General features: G+C 35.9%; 1 protein-coding gene across 1 annotated transcript in view; it reads left to right on the top strand.

The window, feature by feature from the left end:
• The window catches only part of LOC114073744 (sodium channel protein type 2 subunit alpha-like), a 60495-nt gene that overhangs the window by 1987 nt on the left and 39226 nt on the right, over positions 1–19282 (top strand). The window contains exon 2 of the mRNA XM_027911508.1: positions 17419–17742. Within this exon, the coding sequence (XP_027767309.1) occupies positions 17470–17742 (273 nt within the window). The 5' untranslated portion in view covers positions 17419–17469. The remainder of the gene's footprint in view (positions 1–17418; positions 17743–19282) is intronic.

The raw sequence follows: 19282 nt of genomic DNA, 5'->3' as shown, positions 1-19282 counted from the left end.
GCATTTAAATAGATTTTGGTTATCTAAGGTTTTATTACCAACAGTACTACATCGATACGGATGGCTTTTGCCTTCAAAATTTTATTATAAAACTTGTTTCTCTTTTTTGAGGCAAAGATGAGGATTTGAGGTAATGCTGAAAAGACAAATACTTCGTTTTTCTCATATAAGCAAAAGTAATTTATTGCTAATACATATTTACTACTAATAAGCAACGATAGCCCATAGAAAACATTCCATCTTATTGCAGTCTGAGGGAACATACTACACCTGAATCCAATCCTCCAAGCACATATCCTCATTTAATTTTTTTGTAGGGACATTGAGTTGGATGCCTTCTGCATCATATCCCTGGGGGCTGCATAAATGCATATAATCCAGAACACATGGAGAGAGAACTAGTGTAATTTAATCTTCAAGAATGTTTTCCTTTCCTGTTGAAATAAATTTAAAACTCAAGCCAGGACAAGGATGTATTTATCAATAATAATCACAGATGCCATGCTCCTTAGGGAGGGTTGAGTCACTCTCAGTTTTGAATGGTTGTGCTGGTTGAAGCATTTGTGTCCAAAACACATTGGTCTGTTAACGGGGAAGATTTCCCATTAATTTTCTTGTTCCTCTTGTAAAATGCACGAATAACTAGAGAGGAAACTAACCCTTTCCCACATTTCTAAGTGCAGGTTGTATTTTCCCATGCGGTGTAATAAGCACAGTACAAATAGTTTTCTTAAGGTCTTGGAAGAAATCCACTGTGGAAATTCAGTATCAAAGTAGAATTTAAAAGAAAAATTAGATCATCTTGCATCCAGTCATTGAGTAAGGGACAAACCCCACTCCAACTGAAATTTGAATATATTTTCATATGAGAGCAGGTAACTTTAATACAGTTATTTCCATAGAAGTTCAGTCTTGTTTTCTGTCATGACTGGGCTCTTCCTTTGAAAGTCTCACCGTGAAATTTTCTTGCCTGCAATTTAGCAAGTTAAGTAAGGGAAAACAACAGCAATGCTCCAGGCAAGCCTCTTTGAGAATATGCACTTTTGTGACATATTTGTGACATATATTAAATGGTAGTCACTCCTATACCTTCAAGTTTAGTTGATCCTCTTGGGTTATTGATGAAACTAATGTATATATCTAGAGTGGTAGATTTTTTTAGCCTAAAAACATATCTTTCTCAGATGATTCATTTGCAGAATCATTACCTGATGTTATCTGAATTTTTGGACCTGAATGCTTATTTAAAGTTGCCATGTCTTAGGGTGGCCTGAGTAGTCAAGAGACATGAAGTGTTCCTCTGTGCCCTCGCAGCGTTAGCTGCTTCTGCAGATGGGCTGCAGCCCATACTCTCTAGTGGCTGTTCCTTGTGGGGGGGTGGGAAGTGCTGGGTCCCACAGGGACTGGCTCTGTGCCCAGTGTACCTGCCACAGTATAGAGATAGGATGCCATGTATGCTGCACCCAAAGCAGGAGATGGCAGCTTTTTCTGTCTTATGGGTGCTCCTGAGACACCACCAAGTTCTGGGAGAAAATAGGGAAGCCCTTAGCGTGACTCACCGTTTGGCTTTGTGTCAGGACAGTGATGAGTTACTGTACAGACTATCCTGTTATGAAAATGAGTAGATAATCAGTGAGGAGATATGATGATGGAAAAATAACCAAATGGCAAACACAATCTTGAAACTCACTTTGATATACTTTTAAAGTGCATGTAATTTTACAGTGCTTTTATAGATACTCATTTACCTTGCTACAGTGTCATTGACAAGAGGATTTTTGTGCCTTAAGTTGCCTTAATTTGAAAGCCTACTGTGTTCATTATTACATCTCCAGGTTTCCTGAATGTATAATGTATGTCTTGGAATATTTACAACATCCCTGGGAAATGTTTTGCCCAACTGTTTTTACTGTGTATAAAAAACTTACGTACCAGTGGATATATACACTATTGCAGAGCCTATAAAGGCTGCATCTTCCCCTTCCTACTGCATTTGCTGCATTTCTTTTCTTTCCGAAATTTCTTTAGTAATTATTGAGTGTTTCACACCTCACATGTCTTACCACAGCCACACTTTTCTTCTGAGGTACCCCCATACTGCACCCACTGCAGTAATTGCCCTCCCAGGTGAGACACAGACTTAACTGCAGGTGTAGAGGAAATGTTTGATATTTGATTGGACAGCAGCCAGGCAGGAGCTTTTTTTTTCTAGTACCCAAATAATAAGTGTGAATATACTTCTTCTCCATCTGGCTTGATCAGCTAGCATGCAAATACTTTATAATAATGAGATATGTGCCTTCTGAGCAGCTGGCCAGCCAGTGAGGAAATGTTTGTTTTGGAGGTCTGCCACCTACTAGGGGCTTGTGCTTCTTTGCCCTAAATCCATCAGTGGCTTCTCTGGTACCTGCTGGCTGGGAGCTGCACATTTCCTCAGCATTGAGATTGTGGTTGGCCAGCAAGTGGTGTGTTTTTTCTGTGTTTGTTCATCTTTCGTGTCTCCGCCCTGATTCGGTCTGGGAGCCCTTCTCTTACAGCAAGGCTTATATTCAAGTGGAAAACCTCAAAGGAAATAAAATAAATTCAAAGCAGTACTTTCAGTGTTTTTAGTATGTATAGCCAGATTAATCAGTACAGTCAGAGGCAGAAGAAAGCAGTTATAATATATTTATCTACAGTTTGTTTATGAAGGCTTTGCAGCATTCTTTTGGGAAAAACAAACAAACAACAAACCCTTCTGATTTGCTACAAGTTTTACTAGATTTATTCTTCTGGTGCACAGAGTGTTTTAAAGTTTTGAGGTTTTTTTCCTAACTAGATAGTTGGTGGGGGAAGGGGATATCTAGGATACAGTCCTTCTAGTATTGTCTTTGATTACAGGCCAGCCGAGGAAGGAGGAAGGAGAGATGGGGCTCTAAAAACAGGTGCAGGGAAATGGTACTCACTGAGGAAAATAATATGTGAAGGCACTGCTTAGGTAGACATGTCTATATGAAAAACAGTGAGGATAATGGAACTTCATATTTGGAGTCAGCTCATGTTAAGGGTGCTAGGAAGGTGACTGCCTTCCATATCAAGCCATCAGAATCTGAAAGATCCTTATTAAAATAGATACTTCAGGTCAGAGGGATCTCATCAAAGAATAGAGCCACTTGGTGGGTAGGAGATAACAATTTTTGTGGTGTAATCTGTTTTTTCTTCTATCATCTGCATAAAAATACAATTTCTTTTCTGTTACGGCACTTCTTTCTACCTTGGGGCTTGGACTCCAGTTTTTGTGTAAACAGTGGTGCTATTGGGTTGTGTTGAACTTCTGTTGATCTCATGGTCTGTCTTAGAGGATATAAGATAGCAGCTTGCTTGACCTCTGCCTGCAGGTAGCCCTGTTAGATACAATGCTCTTGGTCAACAAAGCCTGTATTTCTTCTGTAGCCTGCACAAAAGATTTCCAAGGATGTAAATATATGACATAGTCGACCACTGTATTAGATAATTTTGAGTTCTATATTGTATACCACTTTTATTAAGAAAAATATGTTAATTAACATTACATTTGGATTCAGTAATAGATTTATTTTCTCGGAAGCTTATTTTTCTGTTTACAGCCTACCGTGCATTTTTAAGAAGGGCTTACTATATTTTCCCCTGTTAAAAAAATTACACAGCACTTAGAGAGCTCTTGACTTACTCTCCAGTTATTCACTTCATTAATAATATGACCCTCAGTTTTAATTGGGAAAAGATACTTCAGGATTAGAGTGATGCCTTGCAGGACTTTTAAAGAACTCATAAGTAAGTAAAACCAATGAGAATTGTTATGATAATTTTCCTTTATAATCTTAAGGACTTAAATCTATTGTATGTCCTTCAATTGTATCAATTTTCAGTTCTGTTTTGGTAGATAAAGGCTGTCACAGATAAGAAGAGATTTATGATGCTTTAGAGATGATATTTGATGATATTTTTTAGCAGTTTCTGGGGCTTGAAAAATATTAGTTTGTTAATTAGATGAAATAAATTAAATTAAATTAGAGTCCTTTTGTCTGGAGTACCAATAGCTATGATGAATTATTTTGTCTTTCTTTCCTTCATTCTCCTTCTGTCTCCTGGTCACTAGAGACATATTTTATTTTTTCATCCTGCTGCATCTTTGTCCTTTTACTGAACTCAAGCATGCTTCAGTTCTCTTCTTCTATGTATTGGTGATGTACTGCATCAGTGATGAAAAAGAATAAAATACCAACTTTCAGAGGCTTTCCTGCAGAGATTGAACTTGTGCTATCTACACTTAGGAGCAAAAGTATCTGCATTTATTATATTTGTAAATAATAACAGTGGTTTTGTATTTAGGGACAAGACACATAATTTTTTTCATGAAACATGTGCACCAATATGTCTGAGATGATGTTTTAGAGAAATCCACAAGCTTGAAATGGACTTTGGTGAGGCACTACAGAACTAAGAGTCTCTTTTTTTCTGCCATATAAAGTTGATTCAATTCTCCACAAAGTCTTCAGGTATTTGCTTTCTCAGAAGTTTTACCATGAGAAGACAGTACAGATCTTATCATAGCCTTTTGCTTTTCCAACTTTTTGCTGTGTTAATTCCCAAAATTTTCCAGAGCCTTCCAGAAACACTACTTTTCTGGATTCTTATAAATTATGCTGTAAAATGCCTTCCTTACTGTTTGGAGATTTCTTTGAGTTGTACACAGGGCCAAATGTCACCCACAAGTTTATTATAATTACCTAATAATTTAAAGGCATGCAGAGGGTGAAAGAGTACTTCTGTTACTCTAAAAAAATGATTTGACAACTCTGAGATGAAAAATCAGAGGAATTACTTTAAAATTAAATAGTACTGCATGGATGTGCTGAAAGAGTCTCTCACAATTTTGCTGAGGGACAAAGCTATAGGATGATATAGGGTGATCTGCACTGAAACCAAAGCTGCCCTATTCTAGAAATGAACCTCAAGTTCTTATACTGTAAAATGTGTTTTAGGATTTGTGTTTTGGAGGTGTGGTTTTTGGTTTTTTGGTGATTGTTTTGTGAGTTTGTTTGGGCTAGGATTTTTAAAGCCTTATACCATTAGCTTTCACTGTAAGAAAAAAGTAAATAAGTAAATTCCTAGTTCTTGGAGGTGTGTTGTCTTTTTTGGGGGAAAGGGCTGAAAGTGTGGCAACTGAATCACAGAGGCAGATAAAACAGAAGGCAAACAGCGTCAAGCATTTGTAAGCCTCTGAACAGCAACTCCCATTCTTTTAAGCAAATGCCATAATTTCTAGGGCCAAACACAGATGTATTGTATGTTTAGAGTGGTACTGATATCTTTTTCTTTTTCTCAAACTTTTACATTATTAAAACATTTATTTCAAAGTCTAGAATTGGAACAAGAGTGTCTGTCAAGGACACTAGTTGCTACTGTATTTGTATTTGTTTATAAGGATTCTAGTCCAGCTGAAATGGAAATAATAAACAAGGATGTTCTTTCAGTTTTTCTGTTTAGAATCTGCCCCTGGTCAGTCATGTTGAGGACAGTGTTCCTCCCATCTTTGGATGAACGTGTCAAATGACAATAGCTTAATACCTTGTAAGTAATTTAAGAAATGTAAATTTATTTACCAGCAAATCAGCTAGCTACAAAATCCACTGACATTTTCATGGTATTTGCATTTTTTAGATGGAGATGGGTGTTTAATTTAAGATGTCTCTGGCAACTTTTTTCTAAAAGTACAATTGTTTTAATGCCATACTTCTAGTTTAAACTGCTGCATGAAACAGTTTTTTCCAAAAACTGTAACATTACATTTAGGATGGCTGTGTATTCACTTTTAATTTTATAAAGTTGTACATGAATTTGAAGATACTCATAAGTTTCTTTTTATCTTAAACTTTTGGCTAAGCTAAAAAGAAAGATGTACAATCCTGAAGATCTAAGAGATGCAAGGAAGTGAGGGGGAAGGAATGCAGGCACAGACTAATAGGATATTCCCTTCTTCTGATGAATACTTGATTCAATTATTTATTCCTACTGTATGACTGGAAAGGAAGGAACACAAAAGGTTTTGAAGCTGAACATCACTCTGCAGTGGTGAAAAAGTACAGTGGCTCTGGTGGTTTGGTCTGAAACAGCTGCTTGCTTTTTGCCTGAAACAGAAAATGGTGGTGTGTGATGTAAAAAAAGAAAATTACTTTTTTTAAACCAACTGCTGGACTTTATATTCTGCTCTTTTAATGACTGTTTTCTGTGCAATTCTGTTTTATATTGGACAAGCCAATATAATTAATCACTGCTTTCTGCAGAAAGATAGCACATCCAGACAGACTCCTGTGTTTCCAGGGAACAATTTACTACTGCACATGTATTACCAGAAGTTGTGTGCCTACAGCAGAGAACAAGATGGGAGTTGGCTTTGGTTGGTTTGTGGTTTCTTTTTTGGGGGGGAGGGGGAGGAGAAGGAGGGCAGTGAGGATTTTTTTGTTGTCTCTCCCCTATATGCTTATGACTACTTTTAGTTACTGTTGCTGAAGGTGTGTTTTCAAAGATCTGCCTGTAGGTTGCCCATACTCATCTGGTGCTTTGTTGTGCAAAGTAAATGATTATCAGGTGTCATTTCTGGAAGTATTCCTAGTGGCTGAAGAGGTGATGATGAGCAAGCACTATCAACAAAAACTATGAGGGCAATCTTTGGATGTTTCCTGTGCTGATTTTGCAGTGGTAATAGCAGGACTCAGTAAAGTGTTTTCATGTGTGTGAGGTGGGGCCTTTAAAGATCAATAGGGTATTTACCTCTCCTGGTAGGGACAGGCCTGTTGTCAGAGACAGGCAGGAACATCTTTCACTGCACCAGGGTGCTCAAAGCCCTGTCCACCCTGACATGTTGAACCACACCAGGGGTCTGGGTGGGCTTGTCCGGAAGAGTTTTGAATCACTGGGTTCAATGCAGGGGACATGGATGACTCCAAGCCAGTAGATAGTTCTGTGACTTCTGAATAGGTATTATTGGCAGAGACATTTCTGCTTTTTTTTTTTTTCTTCTAGCAAGTGGCACACCCTGATAATACAATGAGAACTTGGCAGATTTTTTTTTCATGTAGTCATGCAGCTGATTCAATGATTGCAAACATTTTGAATATTCACAATTTATCAAAAGCTAGGTCAGTACCTTTGTGTCCTTTTTCTTAATAATTGAATTTTTGAGCATGCATGGGAAAATACAGATGTGTGGCATACTAATGTGAAAAACATTTTTTTTTTCAATTCTTCATGTATTGCCATTTACCAGAAGAGTGGATTGCACCAGAACATTTATCTTTATCTACCGATTATAATGAAATAGCTCATAGAAGTTGATCCTTTTCTTGCTGATCTTCAAGAATCTTTTATTCTTAATTGCTGAACATTGCTTCTCATTGTACATAGCAGTGACATCCTTTAAACTGGACTTTGAATCAGGTAAATTAGTTGCAGAATGTACTTCCCTGGCTGGATTCTAGTACTATCATTAGTATTACTTCATTAATTGCTATCAATATTTCAGTATTTTTCAACCATCCAATGTGGTATAATGTTTTACAGCTGCCTCTTATTCATATGTCATCTGACAATCGGTATCAGCCAGTGCAACCTTGATTTTGAAATTCTAAATTTAAATGCGAAGGGCAAAAAATTTTCAGTGGAAAAAAGTAATTATGAAATTAAATTACCGCTTCACATTTGCCTTTCCTTTTTCACTCAGCAAGTTTTGTTTGCTTTTAGAGGATACTATCATATCTGTTTATTTGTTCATAATTTCCTCTGCAGGTGCAAGGGTAGCAATGACTTTGGGGTTTTGTTTTAGAATAGCTTGATCTTATCCAGTTAACTTTTCTTGTCTATAATTTTTATTTACATAATCCAGAACAGAAGTAATTTTCAAAAGCAAGTAACTAAGAAAAGGAAATTAAAACATGAGTTGTGTTTCCAGCTGTCCTTTACTCTTAAGTGGAGAGGGGTTTATATGAGTAAGGTTCCTATTGTATTCTTACCAACTGGACATAATGTCAAATAAATTTGATGCAGACCTTTGTCACAATATAAAATGAGGAAGAAAAAGGAATGAGGGAAGACAAATACTTCAGACATTATAAAGACTTTTGGATTCGACCTGCAGAGAAAACTACTGTCAAATCTGCCTGGAAGTTCCTTTATTCTGGCTTGTGATCACATGAATGTCTGAAAATGACTGATAAAGACTAAGAGAATTAGCCCTGTTTACAGGAAAGACTCCGTGCTCATAAGGAAATAAGGAAGAATTTTCTTTTAAAAATAATTACATCCCGGAACAAAACAGCAAAACAGAGTGTAGCAAATGCAGAGTAATGTTCTTTTCAGAACATTTTCAGTTAAAAATCCCAGAAGCTTGAAGGCCTAGGTTGTGTCAAGGATTAAACATGAATTCAAGTATTTTAATGGTGACCAAAACAAGATTAGAAAAAAGGTTAACAAGCATTTTTATATCTGTCTAATATTCTGACTATATGGCAGTTTTCATAGGAACTGTTTAGGGAATTAATGATATTTTTATCTCCTTGTTTTATGAATACATCTACCATGCATGTTTATTTAGGAGTGCAGTTTATGTAAACAGACTTAATACTACCTTAGGGGGTGACAGGAAAGAAAAAGGGTAACTGAGGCTGTCAAATTAGGGAGCTTTTTTTTCATTCAAGTCATTTTAAAGATCCCATGTTGTCAAGATTCTGCAGTTTTGTGGCTGTTGTTGTTTTATTCCAGTTGGTACTTTGGGCAACTTTGATAAAGATCTGTCCCTCTCCCCTGTTGTGGCTTTACTTGGGATCACAGCTCTTTCTAGGGCACTTTCTGTGATGAACTGAATATGAAACAGTTAAAAGTATGCTAGTATTTTTTTGCAGCCAGTTTAGTAAAAAATGGCATTTAAAACTGCATTTTGTTAGGTGGGGTTTTTTGTTTGTTTGTTTTTTTCTTTTAATTCAGATTTAAGTATTTAGAAAGTAAAGCTTTCTGTGTATGGATTGCCATGTGCTCTAGGATGACCCTGCTTGAGCAAGGAGGTTGGGCTGGATGACCCGCTGTTGTCCTTTCCAACCTGACTGATTCTGTCATTTGATGGAGTATAAACAGTGGCATTAGTGTCTCTCCAAAATGTCTCTTTCCTATGGATAGAATGTTTAGATGGAAGTAGGTTATCAAAGCTTTGTCACAAGAATTAAGTTTCTCTTACATGCCTGCTTTGGTCTTTATCTCCTGTGATTTCCTGTTGTGGGGTCAAGTATTCCAGCATATTTTCCTTCTCATGCTCTCCTGTTCATTGGGAAGCAGACAGCAAACTTAGTCAATGAGGCTGACAACCTCAGAGTCTCTTGTAGCAACACAGCATTGTGTTTCAGGCTGTTGAACTGAAAGGAACAATTGGTATTGAACTCTCATTTCAGTTTTAAAGGCTTATTCTGCCGCTGTGGCTTTTCTAATGGATGTCATTAGTAAACTTTTTTTCTGATACATATAAAAATTCAATAATATACTGGAGGTGCTAAATCCTTTTTGAACCTGACAAATGAACCTTTTTAAGAAGAGCATCCTGCCATACATCTCTTTGTTGATGTATGCTAAGGCAATTTTCCACTTTCATTATATTTGCACAAAGACATAGAATGGATTTGGGAATTTTGCCTCCACATCACTATAAACTGAGCCAGGTTTTAACACTCACCCCCAGCCTGTATCCATTTGCAGAACAGCAGCTGAGCCTCTCTAGGAAATTAGACCAGCAATGGAAGTAGACTCAGATTACACTAATGAGGCCATTAAATGAGATAAAGGGAGCCTGTCTGACCAGAACAAGGAACTGAAAAAGGTCTGGCTGTACTTCTTGCTTTATGTCTTTTGCATTCTGCAGCCAGTTTTCACATTCTGTGTCTTTATTTGTGTGGGAGAGTTGCTTTACCTCCCTCCCCCCCCCCTTTCTTTCCTGTATTCTCTCATCTGCAAAAAGAAAAAAAAAATCTTATTCTTTTCCAACATTTGAGGGAGAAAATCTTACACAAGTGGTGTTTGCAGACTTAAAAGCTCGTGACAAAGCACTAACAGAGCACATTGGCTTTATAAAATCTTCCAAATAACATGTCTGACCACTTTACAGAAGGCCTCATTTACAGCATGGAAAATTAAAATGCAATGAAATTACTAATTTTTAATATAGTTATTAGAAACACCTGATAAAAATCCCTTCATGTTTATTAGGTGATAGTAATGTTATCTGTAACAGCAAATAAACTTAACGATCGTTTCAGAATTTTTGAAGTTTTCAGTCAATGGAAAAATGAATTTTACATTATAGGCAGACGTTCTTTTCTGCTGTGATCTAAAGGAAACAACGTTTTGAGCTTTCTGATAGATAAAAAACAGTTGGTGTACATTTTAAGGATTTCAGAACATAATTTTTTTCTGTTTTAAATCTAGTGAAACATAGGTTTGTGTTCTGTACTGTTATTAATTTGTATCTTGTTAGCTTTTCTCATCATTATAATTGTTGTTATTATTATTATTCAAAAGGACTTTGCTAATATAAAAAGTCTTCTGGGTTTTAAACCTTGATTTAGGATAGCTTAAAGAGCTCATTCTAATTAAGTTCCTAAGTCACTTTTGTTGTTCAGGAGGGAAACTTTCAACAGCATTTTTTGGGAGCTGTACTGGTTTGACACTATTTATTGCTGTTGCTTTACAGTGGTGACTTATGTTAGTGATGGCCCAATAATTGGGCATAACACAAGAAAGGAGAATGAAATTTTAATCACAGACAAGCAAAAACCTGTAGCAGATATCTCAGAGCTCCACCTGCTAGAACATGAGCCAGAAAGTTGGAGGGGCAGATGGTAAAAGAAGCCTGAGCTTGCTTGAGGAGCAGGTTGGAATGTGGTGGGTGGAGATCCTGGAGAGATCCAGTGCAGAAATATGGGGAAGCAACCTGGAACAGACCCCTTGAACTTACTTTTACTTAGTATAGCCTATAAGAAGTTGGTAACCTTAGCCTTCTTTTGAGCTGGATTTTGGACTATCTGCCTTCAAAAGGTGCTTCCCAAGCTATATTTTCCTCTGACATCTTCAGTCGTGCTTTATGTAAATTATTATAAGTACAATACCAAAATTTCTATCAGAAATTTACTTTCTTTTTTTCCTCTAGCTCCAGTCCATATAAACTAAACTTTTCTACTTCAGACATGGCCTGCATGTTCCCTGTGTTGAAAATGCAAATCCAGTGTTTTCTTCTAACTTTCATTAAATGTCATAATTCAGTATAATATTTTATGCATTAATGAAAGTTTCATTGATGTAAAGAAGGTGTTGGTACAGTTGTAGAGGTCCTAATACATTGACTTTAATCTGATAGAGGTAAGGCATTCAAGATAAATTTATTTTAAAATCAACTTTACAGTGAAGTTATCAGAATTATAACAAAACTGAACCATGTAACAGTCTAAAGTCAAATATTTATAGCAAGTGGTTCACCTGTATGACTTGGAATAAATCACTTGGAGATGGTATCATGTACAAACTTTGAGTGATTTACTTGGAGCATTTGGATGCCTGTGGCTTGACAGATGACACTTGTAAGAGCCAAACTAATGAAAAATCCCATGTATGTGGAAGTGTGCAGTTTCTTTGCTGTGCACAATGGTTAGGTACATTGTAATATTATGAGCACGTAATTTATTTATTACCATATTAATAATTAATTAATATGAGCTTATGAGGTCTGAGTGCATTGTGGAGTAGTTCTGTTTTCCTGCAGAGGCAGTCTCTCTGGAGAGTAAATGAACTTTGAGAGGATATATTTTAATGAATCAACAACGGGTTCATTGTGAACATTCTAGCAGCTTGATATAAAAAGATGAAAGAAGCTCTCAATTTCTTACCTTCCCCCTGACACTATAATTTTGGGAATCGGACAGAATCAGAGAGTTTGTGTAGCTAAAACAAGTTTAAGTAGTGTATTCAGTTTTGTAACTAATACAATTATTGGGTAATAAGCACTCTGTGTGAAGAAAATAAGCTTACCCTTTGTGATGGTTACTCTTCCTTCACGCTCTCTTTCAGCTAATCAGTTCAAGGAAACTAAACACTGCAAGCACCATGATTATGTAAAAATATGTATAGAGAGTATCGTTTTGTAGCTTATCCTCAAAGTGGCTGCATGACTTATTCAGACCTAACTAGAAGTAGGGTCTTGAAATATTTCTCTGATCTGGAAAAATGTCATAAAATTCATGTGAATGACAGAAATATCCCACTTGATAGAATAAAAATATCTGTATATCACATTACTGAGAATGAAAATCATGTTTTTCACAGTTCGATGCCTTGCTCATAAGCAAAAAAAGATTTGAACTTCTGCATTTACTGTGTTGGCTGTTTGATACCTGGTGATTGAGGTTGCTTGTTTGTGAGGACTGAATATCCTGGATCTGCACTTGATGAATGCATTCAAGGAAAAGAGGCAGATCGGTTTGCCTAGGTGGTTACAGATTGTAAAAATGGGCTTATATTAGTCAAAATATTCTCTTAAGACCAGCTATAGCATCCTCTACCTTTTAAACATTTTTCGTTTCTGCAATATTAGTATTTTTTGGATATCTTCTGTGAATTGCTGTAAATTAATAAATTGGAATGAAAGGCTATTGAAATGAAAATAGGTAGTTTGGAGTAACTTTGCAATTGATACAAGTCATGTAAGGAGAGTTGCATATAAGAAGTTGAATCTCTACCTAAAATTGAACAAAAATTGAGCATTTGTTTTGGTCTTTAAAATTATTGTCATGAACAAACTATAGAAAAATAAATGATTTATAAATTAATGACATGGTAAAAGACTTTCTTTAAAATGAGCTGTCCCACTTAGTGCTATTGTATTGGCACAGTCTTTTGTTGAGAAGTGTTGGGTGAAATGTAGCATAGGTCTAATTTATTCAGTCTCAAAATAATTAATAATTCAGTGACATTTTAATTTTTATTGATGTTTAGGAACAGATGCTTTCTAGATTAAACCATTGTCTAAGAATTGTCTGGATTTGTGTTATAACTTCCTATTTGTTTTGCAAACAATTGCAGAATAGTAATATTGTGGTAGCAGTAATAAATCCATCTTACTTTCTGTAGAAACTGTAACGGTCTGAAGGCTGCATCACTGAATAATGACAATCTAGTAGTTAATCTAGTCTTAATTTATAGAGTAGAATTCAACAGACCTGGACAAAACCACCCATATTCTTTTACATACAGACGTGCACAAAAAAAAGAGCATCTCAAAGAACATATATGTAACTTTGCTTATGACTCACCAAATTTGATGACTTGCCTAACTGCATTTCACTGAGCATCTTCACCCAGCTATCATGGTAGTAGCTTCCTGTTTTTAATGAAGTTTCGTGCGTGTGAGACGTCAATGGTTTTTGAGACTTAGTAAGTTCAGTAGTACAGCTTCTTCAGTATGCTGAAAGCTTTATTCAAGCTACTCAAATGAATGAAATGTACCATGAAATGTACCATAGTACAGAGAACATTGAAAATAACATTGTAAAAAAATCATCATTATGTTATGGAATGTAGAGTAGGAAGAGTAGATGTGTTGTTTCTATCTCTGAAAAAATATTAATATATTACGACTGTTTAGGAAACACATTTCATTTCCACATTACTGTGGGGATTTTTCTGTATGATTTGGGTCTAAATTTGACCATTATTTTTGCAAATATTAAAATAAACATCTTGTAGATTCCTATAGAAAATAGAAACAAAAAGCCAAATATATTCATGCTTTTGTTTTTAGTCCAGTGGGCTCAAGCTTAAAACCTCAAACTTGACATAAGTGACCCTAATGCTTTTCTTTTCTTTGTATACATATTAAAAATATTATTTAACAGATCGTTTATAAATTATTCTTGCTTACTCACTCCATAAAATTATATTTTTGTTTACATTAGTATTGTGTTGTGAATCGTCTTGTTCCTGGCCCCAGGAATTTCCTTCTAGTGCTGTGCTACTACATAGTCTGTGGTATGTCACAGTTTTCTGTAATCTTTCATTTGTATTTTGCATTGTCTGTCCTGCTTGATAGAGGGAGTCTCCACCCAGGCTTATCTGCACAATATGGTAGATTAGGAGCCTAATTCTTCATAGTAAGATGAGAAAATAGAGGTTTATGTGCTGGTTTGGTTTTTTTTCTACTGATGGTGGGGTTTTTAATGTTGGGCCTTTTTCTGTTTTCAGAAGGACTTTTGTGGGGTTTTGGGGGGAAAGGGCTAACAGTTTCTTTAGGATTCATGTTATTTTTTGTTTTCTGATTTGATTGTTACTACCTCTTAGTTTGTAGTACAGAAGCCATCAAAATTGCAGAAAAGAGACATTCAAGTCATTAAAGCAATGCATCCTGCTTCATATTTTTTTTTTCATTCTATTTTTTTCATGGATAAACTGATTTCCAAGAAGTAATGAAATAAGCAGCATCTCTTTGTTCCACAATATTACAAAACTTATATATTTTTAGTACTTAAAAAAAAAATCATGACAAGAAAATATGATCACTGAACTGTAACTCAAGATGTGTTTAATAGGTGTGAGGTTTTTTCCCAAGCATGGGTTGTGATTAGGCTGCTAGGGTAGATCAATCACAGAAGGGATTTGTCATGTGTTAGAAAATAACTTCTTTCAGTTTTTTGCTAACACCAAAGAGTGCTGCAGTCACTGGCTGTGGTGCCTCTAGAGAGAAATGCTGGAGTTCATCTCAGCCCTAAGGGTACCATTTAAGCCTTGCTGAATAAACCAGTGGAATATGAACATGCAAGTGGAAACATTGGTTTACATTCTGATAACATCTGTAATAACTCAGAAAAACTGCCATAAGACCATAGTGGTATTTGGTAAAATGAACAGTCATGAACTTTTAATGTTATGCACTATAGACCTCTAAAGTGTAAATTTAGCCTTAATGCATAGACAGACGTAACGGTTAGTGACATTTTCAAATGCATGTTTGATAACAAGTAGTTTCTGCAGGCATCATATTCCTCTCCTTCTGAGTTTACATGCCTAATGTTGACTAGAAAACTATTTCTAAAGTTTTGTAGAGCCTTTATCCAAGTGATGAGAACATCCTCCAAAAAACTAGCCAAGTGTTTTGGTATATATTTGAATTCTCTGAGAGGGTTTCTCTGTTGTTATTAGTGGTGGGGTTTTTTTGTTGACATGTTTATTTCTGTCTGTATTGTTTTTGAAGATAGTCATTGAAACACAAAGTTGCCTGAGTATTTCTTAGACTGCCATGTGTGCCCCTACTTGTTCATAGGCGTGGTGGACTGGTCAGTGGTGTGTAGATGTGCTGGAAAACCTGTTTCGTATTTAGCCTGTGAAGGGCAACATAACTGTAACAGGGCAGCAACATGTGTACTGCTCCTATTTTGTTTTTATAAGATAGAAACTGGTCTAATGGCTGTTAGATCTTACTCTCTTGCCTCTTCAGACTCTAATAGACTTTGTGCAATCATCTAACCATTTTAGAAAATCACTGAGTGTGTGAGCTACAATGTAAATAGTAGCTGCATATATATTAACTGGTGTTTCCATCATTCAATAAAGACAAATTTTATTAAAAGCACCTCAGGGAAAACACATCCAAAAAAGAGCAAAATGCCACAGGTCAGTGTAGGGAAAAAAGTGTGAGAAACAGCTCTAACACTGAGGTCAGGGGAGCAGGAGCAGGAGGAGGGCTGCAGATCTTGGAGCAGAAATTCCCTGGAAGCCTGAGGGAAAGGCCATATCAAAGCAGGTATTTCCCCAGAGCTCATAGAGGACAGTGCCAGCCCAGATATCCTGCAGCCTGGGCAGGACACAGCACTGGGGCAAGTGGATATTCCTTGTTGAGGGGGCACATGTAGAGCCCACATTGCAGCAATCTTATCCTAAGCTCTAGCCTATGTGAGGAACACATGCTGGAGCAAGGGAATAACACGGGGAGGAAGGAGCAGCAAAGAAGAACTGAGGGGTCTGGCCCCAGCCCCCATTCCCCATCTTCCCTGTACCACTTGGGCAGGGAGGAGGTAGGAGTAGAGAACAAAGCATTGAAGTTGAGCCTGGAACAAAGAGGCAAAGGGAAAGTTCTTTTAGGATTTGTCTTTGTTTTTCACTGTCCCGTTCTGTTTTAGCTGGCAATAAATTATTTTTCTCCAAGTGAGTCTGCTTTGCCCATGACAGTAATTTTTAAATGATCTCCCTGTCTTCATCTAATACCTATGCTTTTTTTCACTACATTCTCCCCCACCCCACTGCTTTTTGTGGAGCAGGAGTGGAGAGCAGCCAGCCAAGGTCAGCTCACCACAATGTTGTTGACAAAGGCTACAACACTTAATGAGTGTCAGCAAGTGGGACCAGATTCTAGTTTTTCTCTGTTCATAAAACTGGTTTGTTCTGAAGATACTGCACCCTTGGGTATTAACTGTACTCTCTCTATAGAAAGTGTAAACCAAGAGAGAAGTGATCAGTCAGAGTTTGTTGTGACTTAATGAATTTATTATTTTTAATTATTTTGACAATATCTTTGACCTCAGAGTACTGCAACTTTGAGTAGAGTATGCTGTGCTTTCTGTATAAATCTAAACCCCTTCATCCATCATAACTTCCTTAATTATGGAGATAGTGCCATCAAAGTTAAAATTAAAAATCAGACGGATAGAAATCAGAAGCCCTAAAAGAGAAAGACCAAACTTCAGCCCATTTGCTTTCTGCTTGTGCACATGGCTTTAAATAAAGGATGCTTTCATATAGTACCTGTCTAATAGTACAATATGAACATTAGTTTAGCAAATATAGTATAAACCACCAGAGGGAGTAATGTTGCCATGAGAAATTGAGAGTAACAGAAATACCATTTTTTTTCTTTCTACTTTTGTAATATATGTGACAAGATTTTTTTAAGGTACTGTGCCAACAATGTATAAATCCATGTCTTAGAAATTGTAACCACTCACTGCAGCACTTAGCTGTGTTATCCTATTTCTTACATTATCACTATAAGGTAACAATGTTAGGCTAGGGAAAGTGAGAAGGTTTTTCCTTTTTCTTATGAGATATTAACCTGAGCTGTAACTAACTATATGCAAATCTGATTTTTTGTGGTTTTTTTTTGGTTTTTTTTTGTTACATCATAACTTCTCTTTGCCCTGTTGTTACTGGTAGCTATTTTTCTGTTAAGTATCTGACAATTAATTGAAATACTTCTTGCTACGGTGCTTTATAAGTAGAAAAGGGGCAGATTATGACTATGCCAAAAACTTTTATGTGAGGATCTTGGTGGTGGTGCTCTCTATTTTCTGTTGTTTGTTTTTTTTCTCCTTGTTCTCTCAGGATCTTCTTGCACAAGAGCCTAGAAGCATTTAAAATTTGCAGAATGAAAAGATGGCACGGGCAATGCTGGTACCGCCAGGACCTGAAAGCTTCTTCTATTTCACCAAGGAATCTCTTGCAGCTATTGAAAAACGTATTGCTGATGAAATATCTCGTTGTGACAAAGATGAGCCTAAAGATGATGGTGGTCATGAAGAAAATCGCCCAAAGCCAAGTAATGACTTGGAGGCAGGAAAGATACTGCCATTTATTTATGGTGATATTCCTTCAGGAATGGTGTCTGAGCCCCTGGAGGACCTGGACCCATATTACATCAATAAAAAAGTAAGTATTTTATATTAAGAGTGTAATTAGAACACTCCTGTTGAACTATATAGGGTTAAATGCTCTGGTGGGGAGGTGATCAGAAGCCCTCATTGAAAGTATTTTGCAGGAGGTGATATCATGTTAATTATTTTAATTACACTATAAAGACAACTGACTTCAACTTGCTTAAGTTGGTTTTTTGGTTGTTTTTTTTTTTTTTTTTAAGAGTTTTATTTTAACATCTAATGTTATTGTATTTTACTTAGTGGATTTGAAAACTTCCCCACTGTCTGGCTGTTCTCTATTTGTTTTTTTTTCAGAAAAGCCCCTGAGATCTAGTTCATTGTGGTAGTCTTTGGACAAAATGCTTATTCAGTCACATGCCAAAATAATCACTGTCAAACAGTCCTTGAAATATCATGGAAATATTTGTTTTACAGAAGTAAAAAAAAAAAAAAAGTTTTAATATTGGATCTATGTTATAGGCCCAATATAAACCTATATATTAAAAAATTATATATATAAAATATATAAAAATATATAGAATATATATAAACTCTAATTAAATTCATATATATAAAATATATATAAGCAAATGTTATATATATAAATGATATATATACATTTATGCGTAATGACTCAGTTTCTTTTGTAGATACAATAATAACAAAAGAAAAGAGCAAGGTGATTACTTTGGCATGTAAGATGAAGAAAACATACTTTTATGTAGGCATGTGAAGTGAAATGTCCAGAAAGCAAACAAGTTGAGTTTACATTAAAAAGACAGTACAAAGTAAGCAGCAAGTGGTTATTTTATTGTGTAAATCAATAAAATGCTTTTTAAATTGAAAACATAGAGCAGTTTCTTGAAATAGATAATCAACAAATTAGTATCTCGCAAGTAAGAAATTGATCAAAGAACTGTATTATCTCTGTAAGAAGCAATTTAGTTAAAGCAGTGGCCTTTTTCTAGTACAGAATGCTGAAGATTAATAATCAGGTGTAGATTTTTTGTTATTTTAGGTTTTGTTCTCTCAACTTTGTGAATACTGCTGACAAATGACCTATTCCTTTTACAATAACATATCACTAGGATACAGCAAGATTCAGCATTATAACCTGCCTGTTTCCAGATATTAGGCTTTTGGGGGGAATAATCATAAGATGTTAAAATCATAAGGATTAAGATTTCATTAGATGACATTTTCATTGTGTTTCCAAGTCAAAATCAAAAATGCTTATATGGATGGTACTAGTGAGGAAAGCACAGGCAATAGAGGCCATAAAACCTTTAAAAAAGGAAGGCTGTCTCAACTGAGAGGCAGTTTTAACATGCTGAAATGGTTAAATATTTGGTCATGAGTGTCCAAAAATGGTAAGTTAGGGCCTTTAATTTGCATTGACAGCTTTGATCTAAAGTACAAGTAATAGAGCTGCATTAAATTTAAATGTGAAAAGTGACATATTTTAAATTATATTTTTAATGTAATTACCTAATCCTGGAAAATGCTGGCATGCAGATTTTGTTTAAGAGCACAGAAATAAGGAATGCATGGTG

This window comes from Empidonax traillii, unplaced genomic scaffold, assembly GCF_003031625.1.
Source record: "Empidonax traillii isolate 1590-97213 ecotype Southwest subspecies unplaced genomic scaffold, ASM303162v1 scaffold33:size3420811, whole genome shotgun sequence".
NCBI classification, from domain to species: domain Eukaryota; kingdom Metazoa; phylum Chordata; class Aves; order Passeriformes; family Tyrannidae; genus Empidonax; species Empidonax traillii.
Note: the sequence above shows the minus strand (reverse complement) of the source record. Positions and strands in the feature narration are given on the sequence as shown.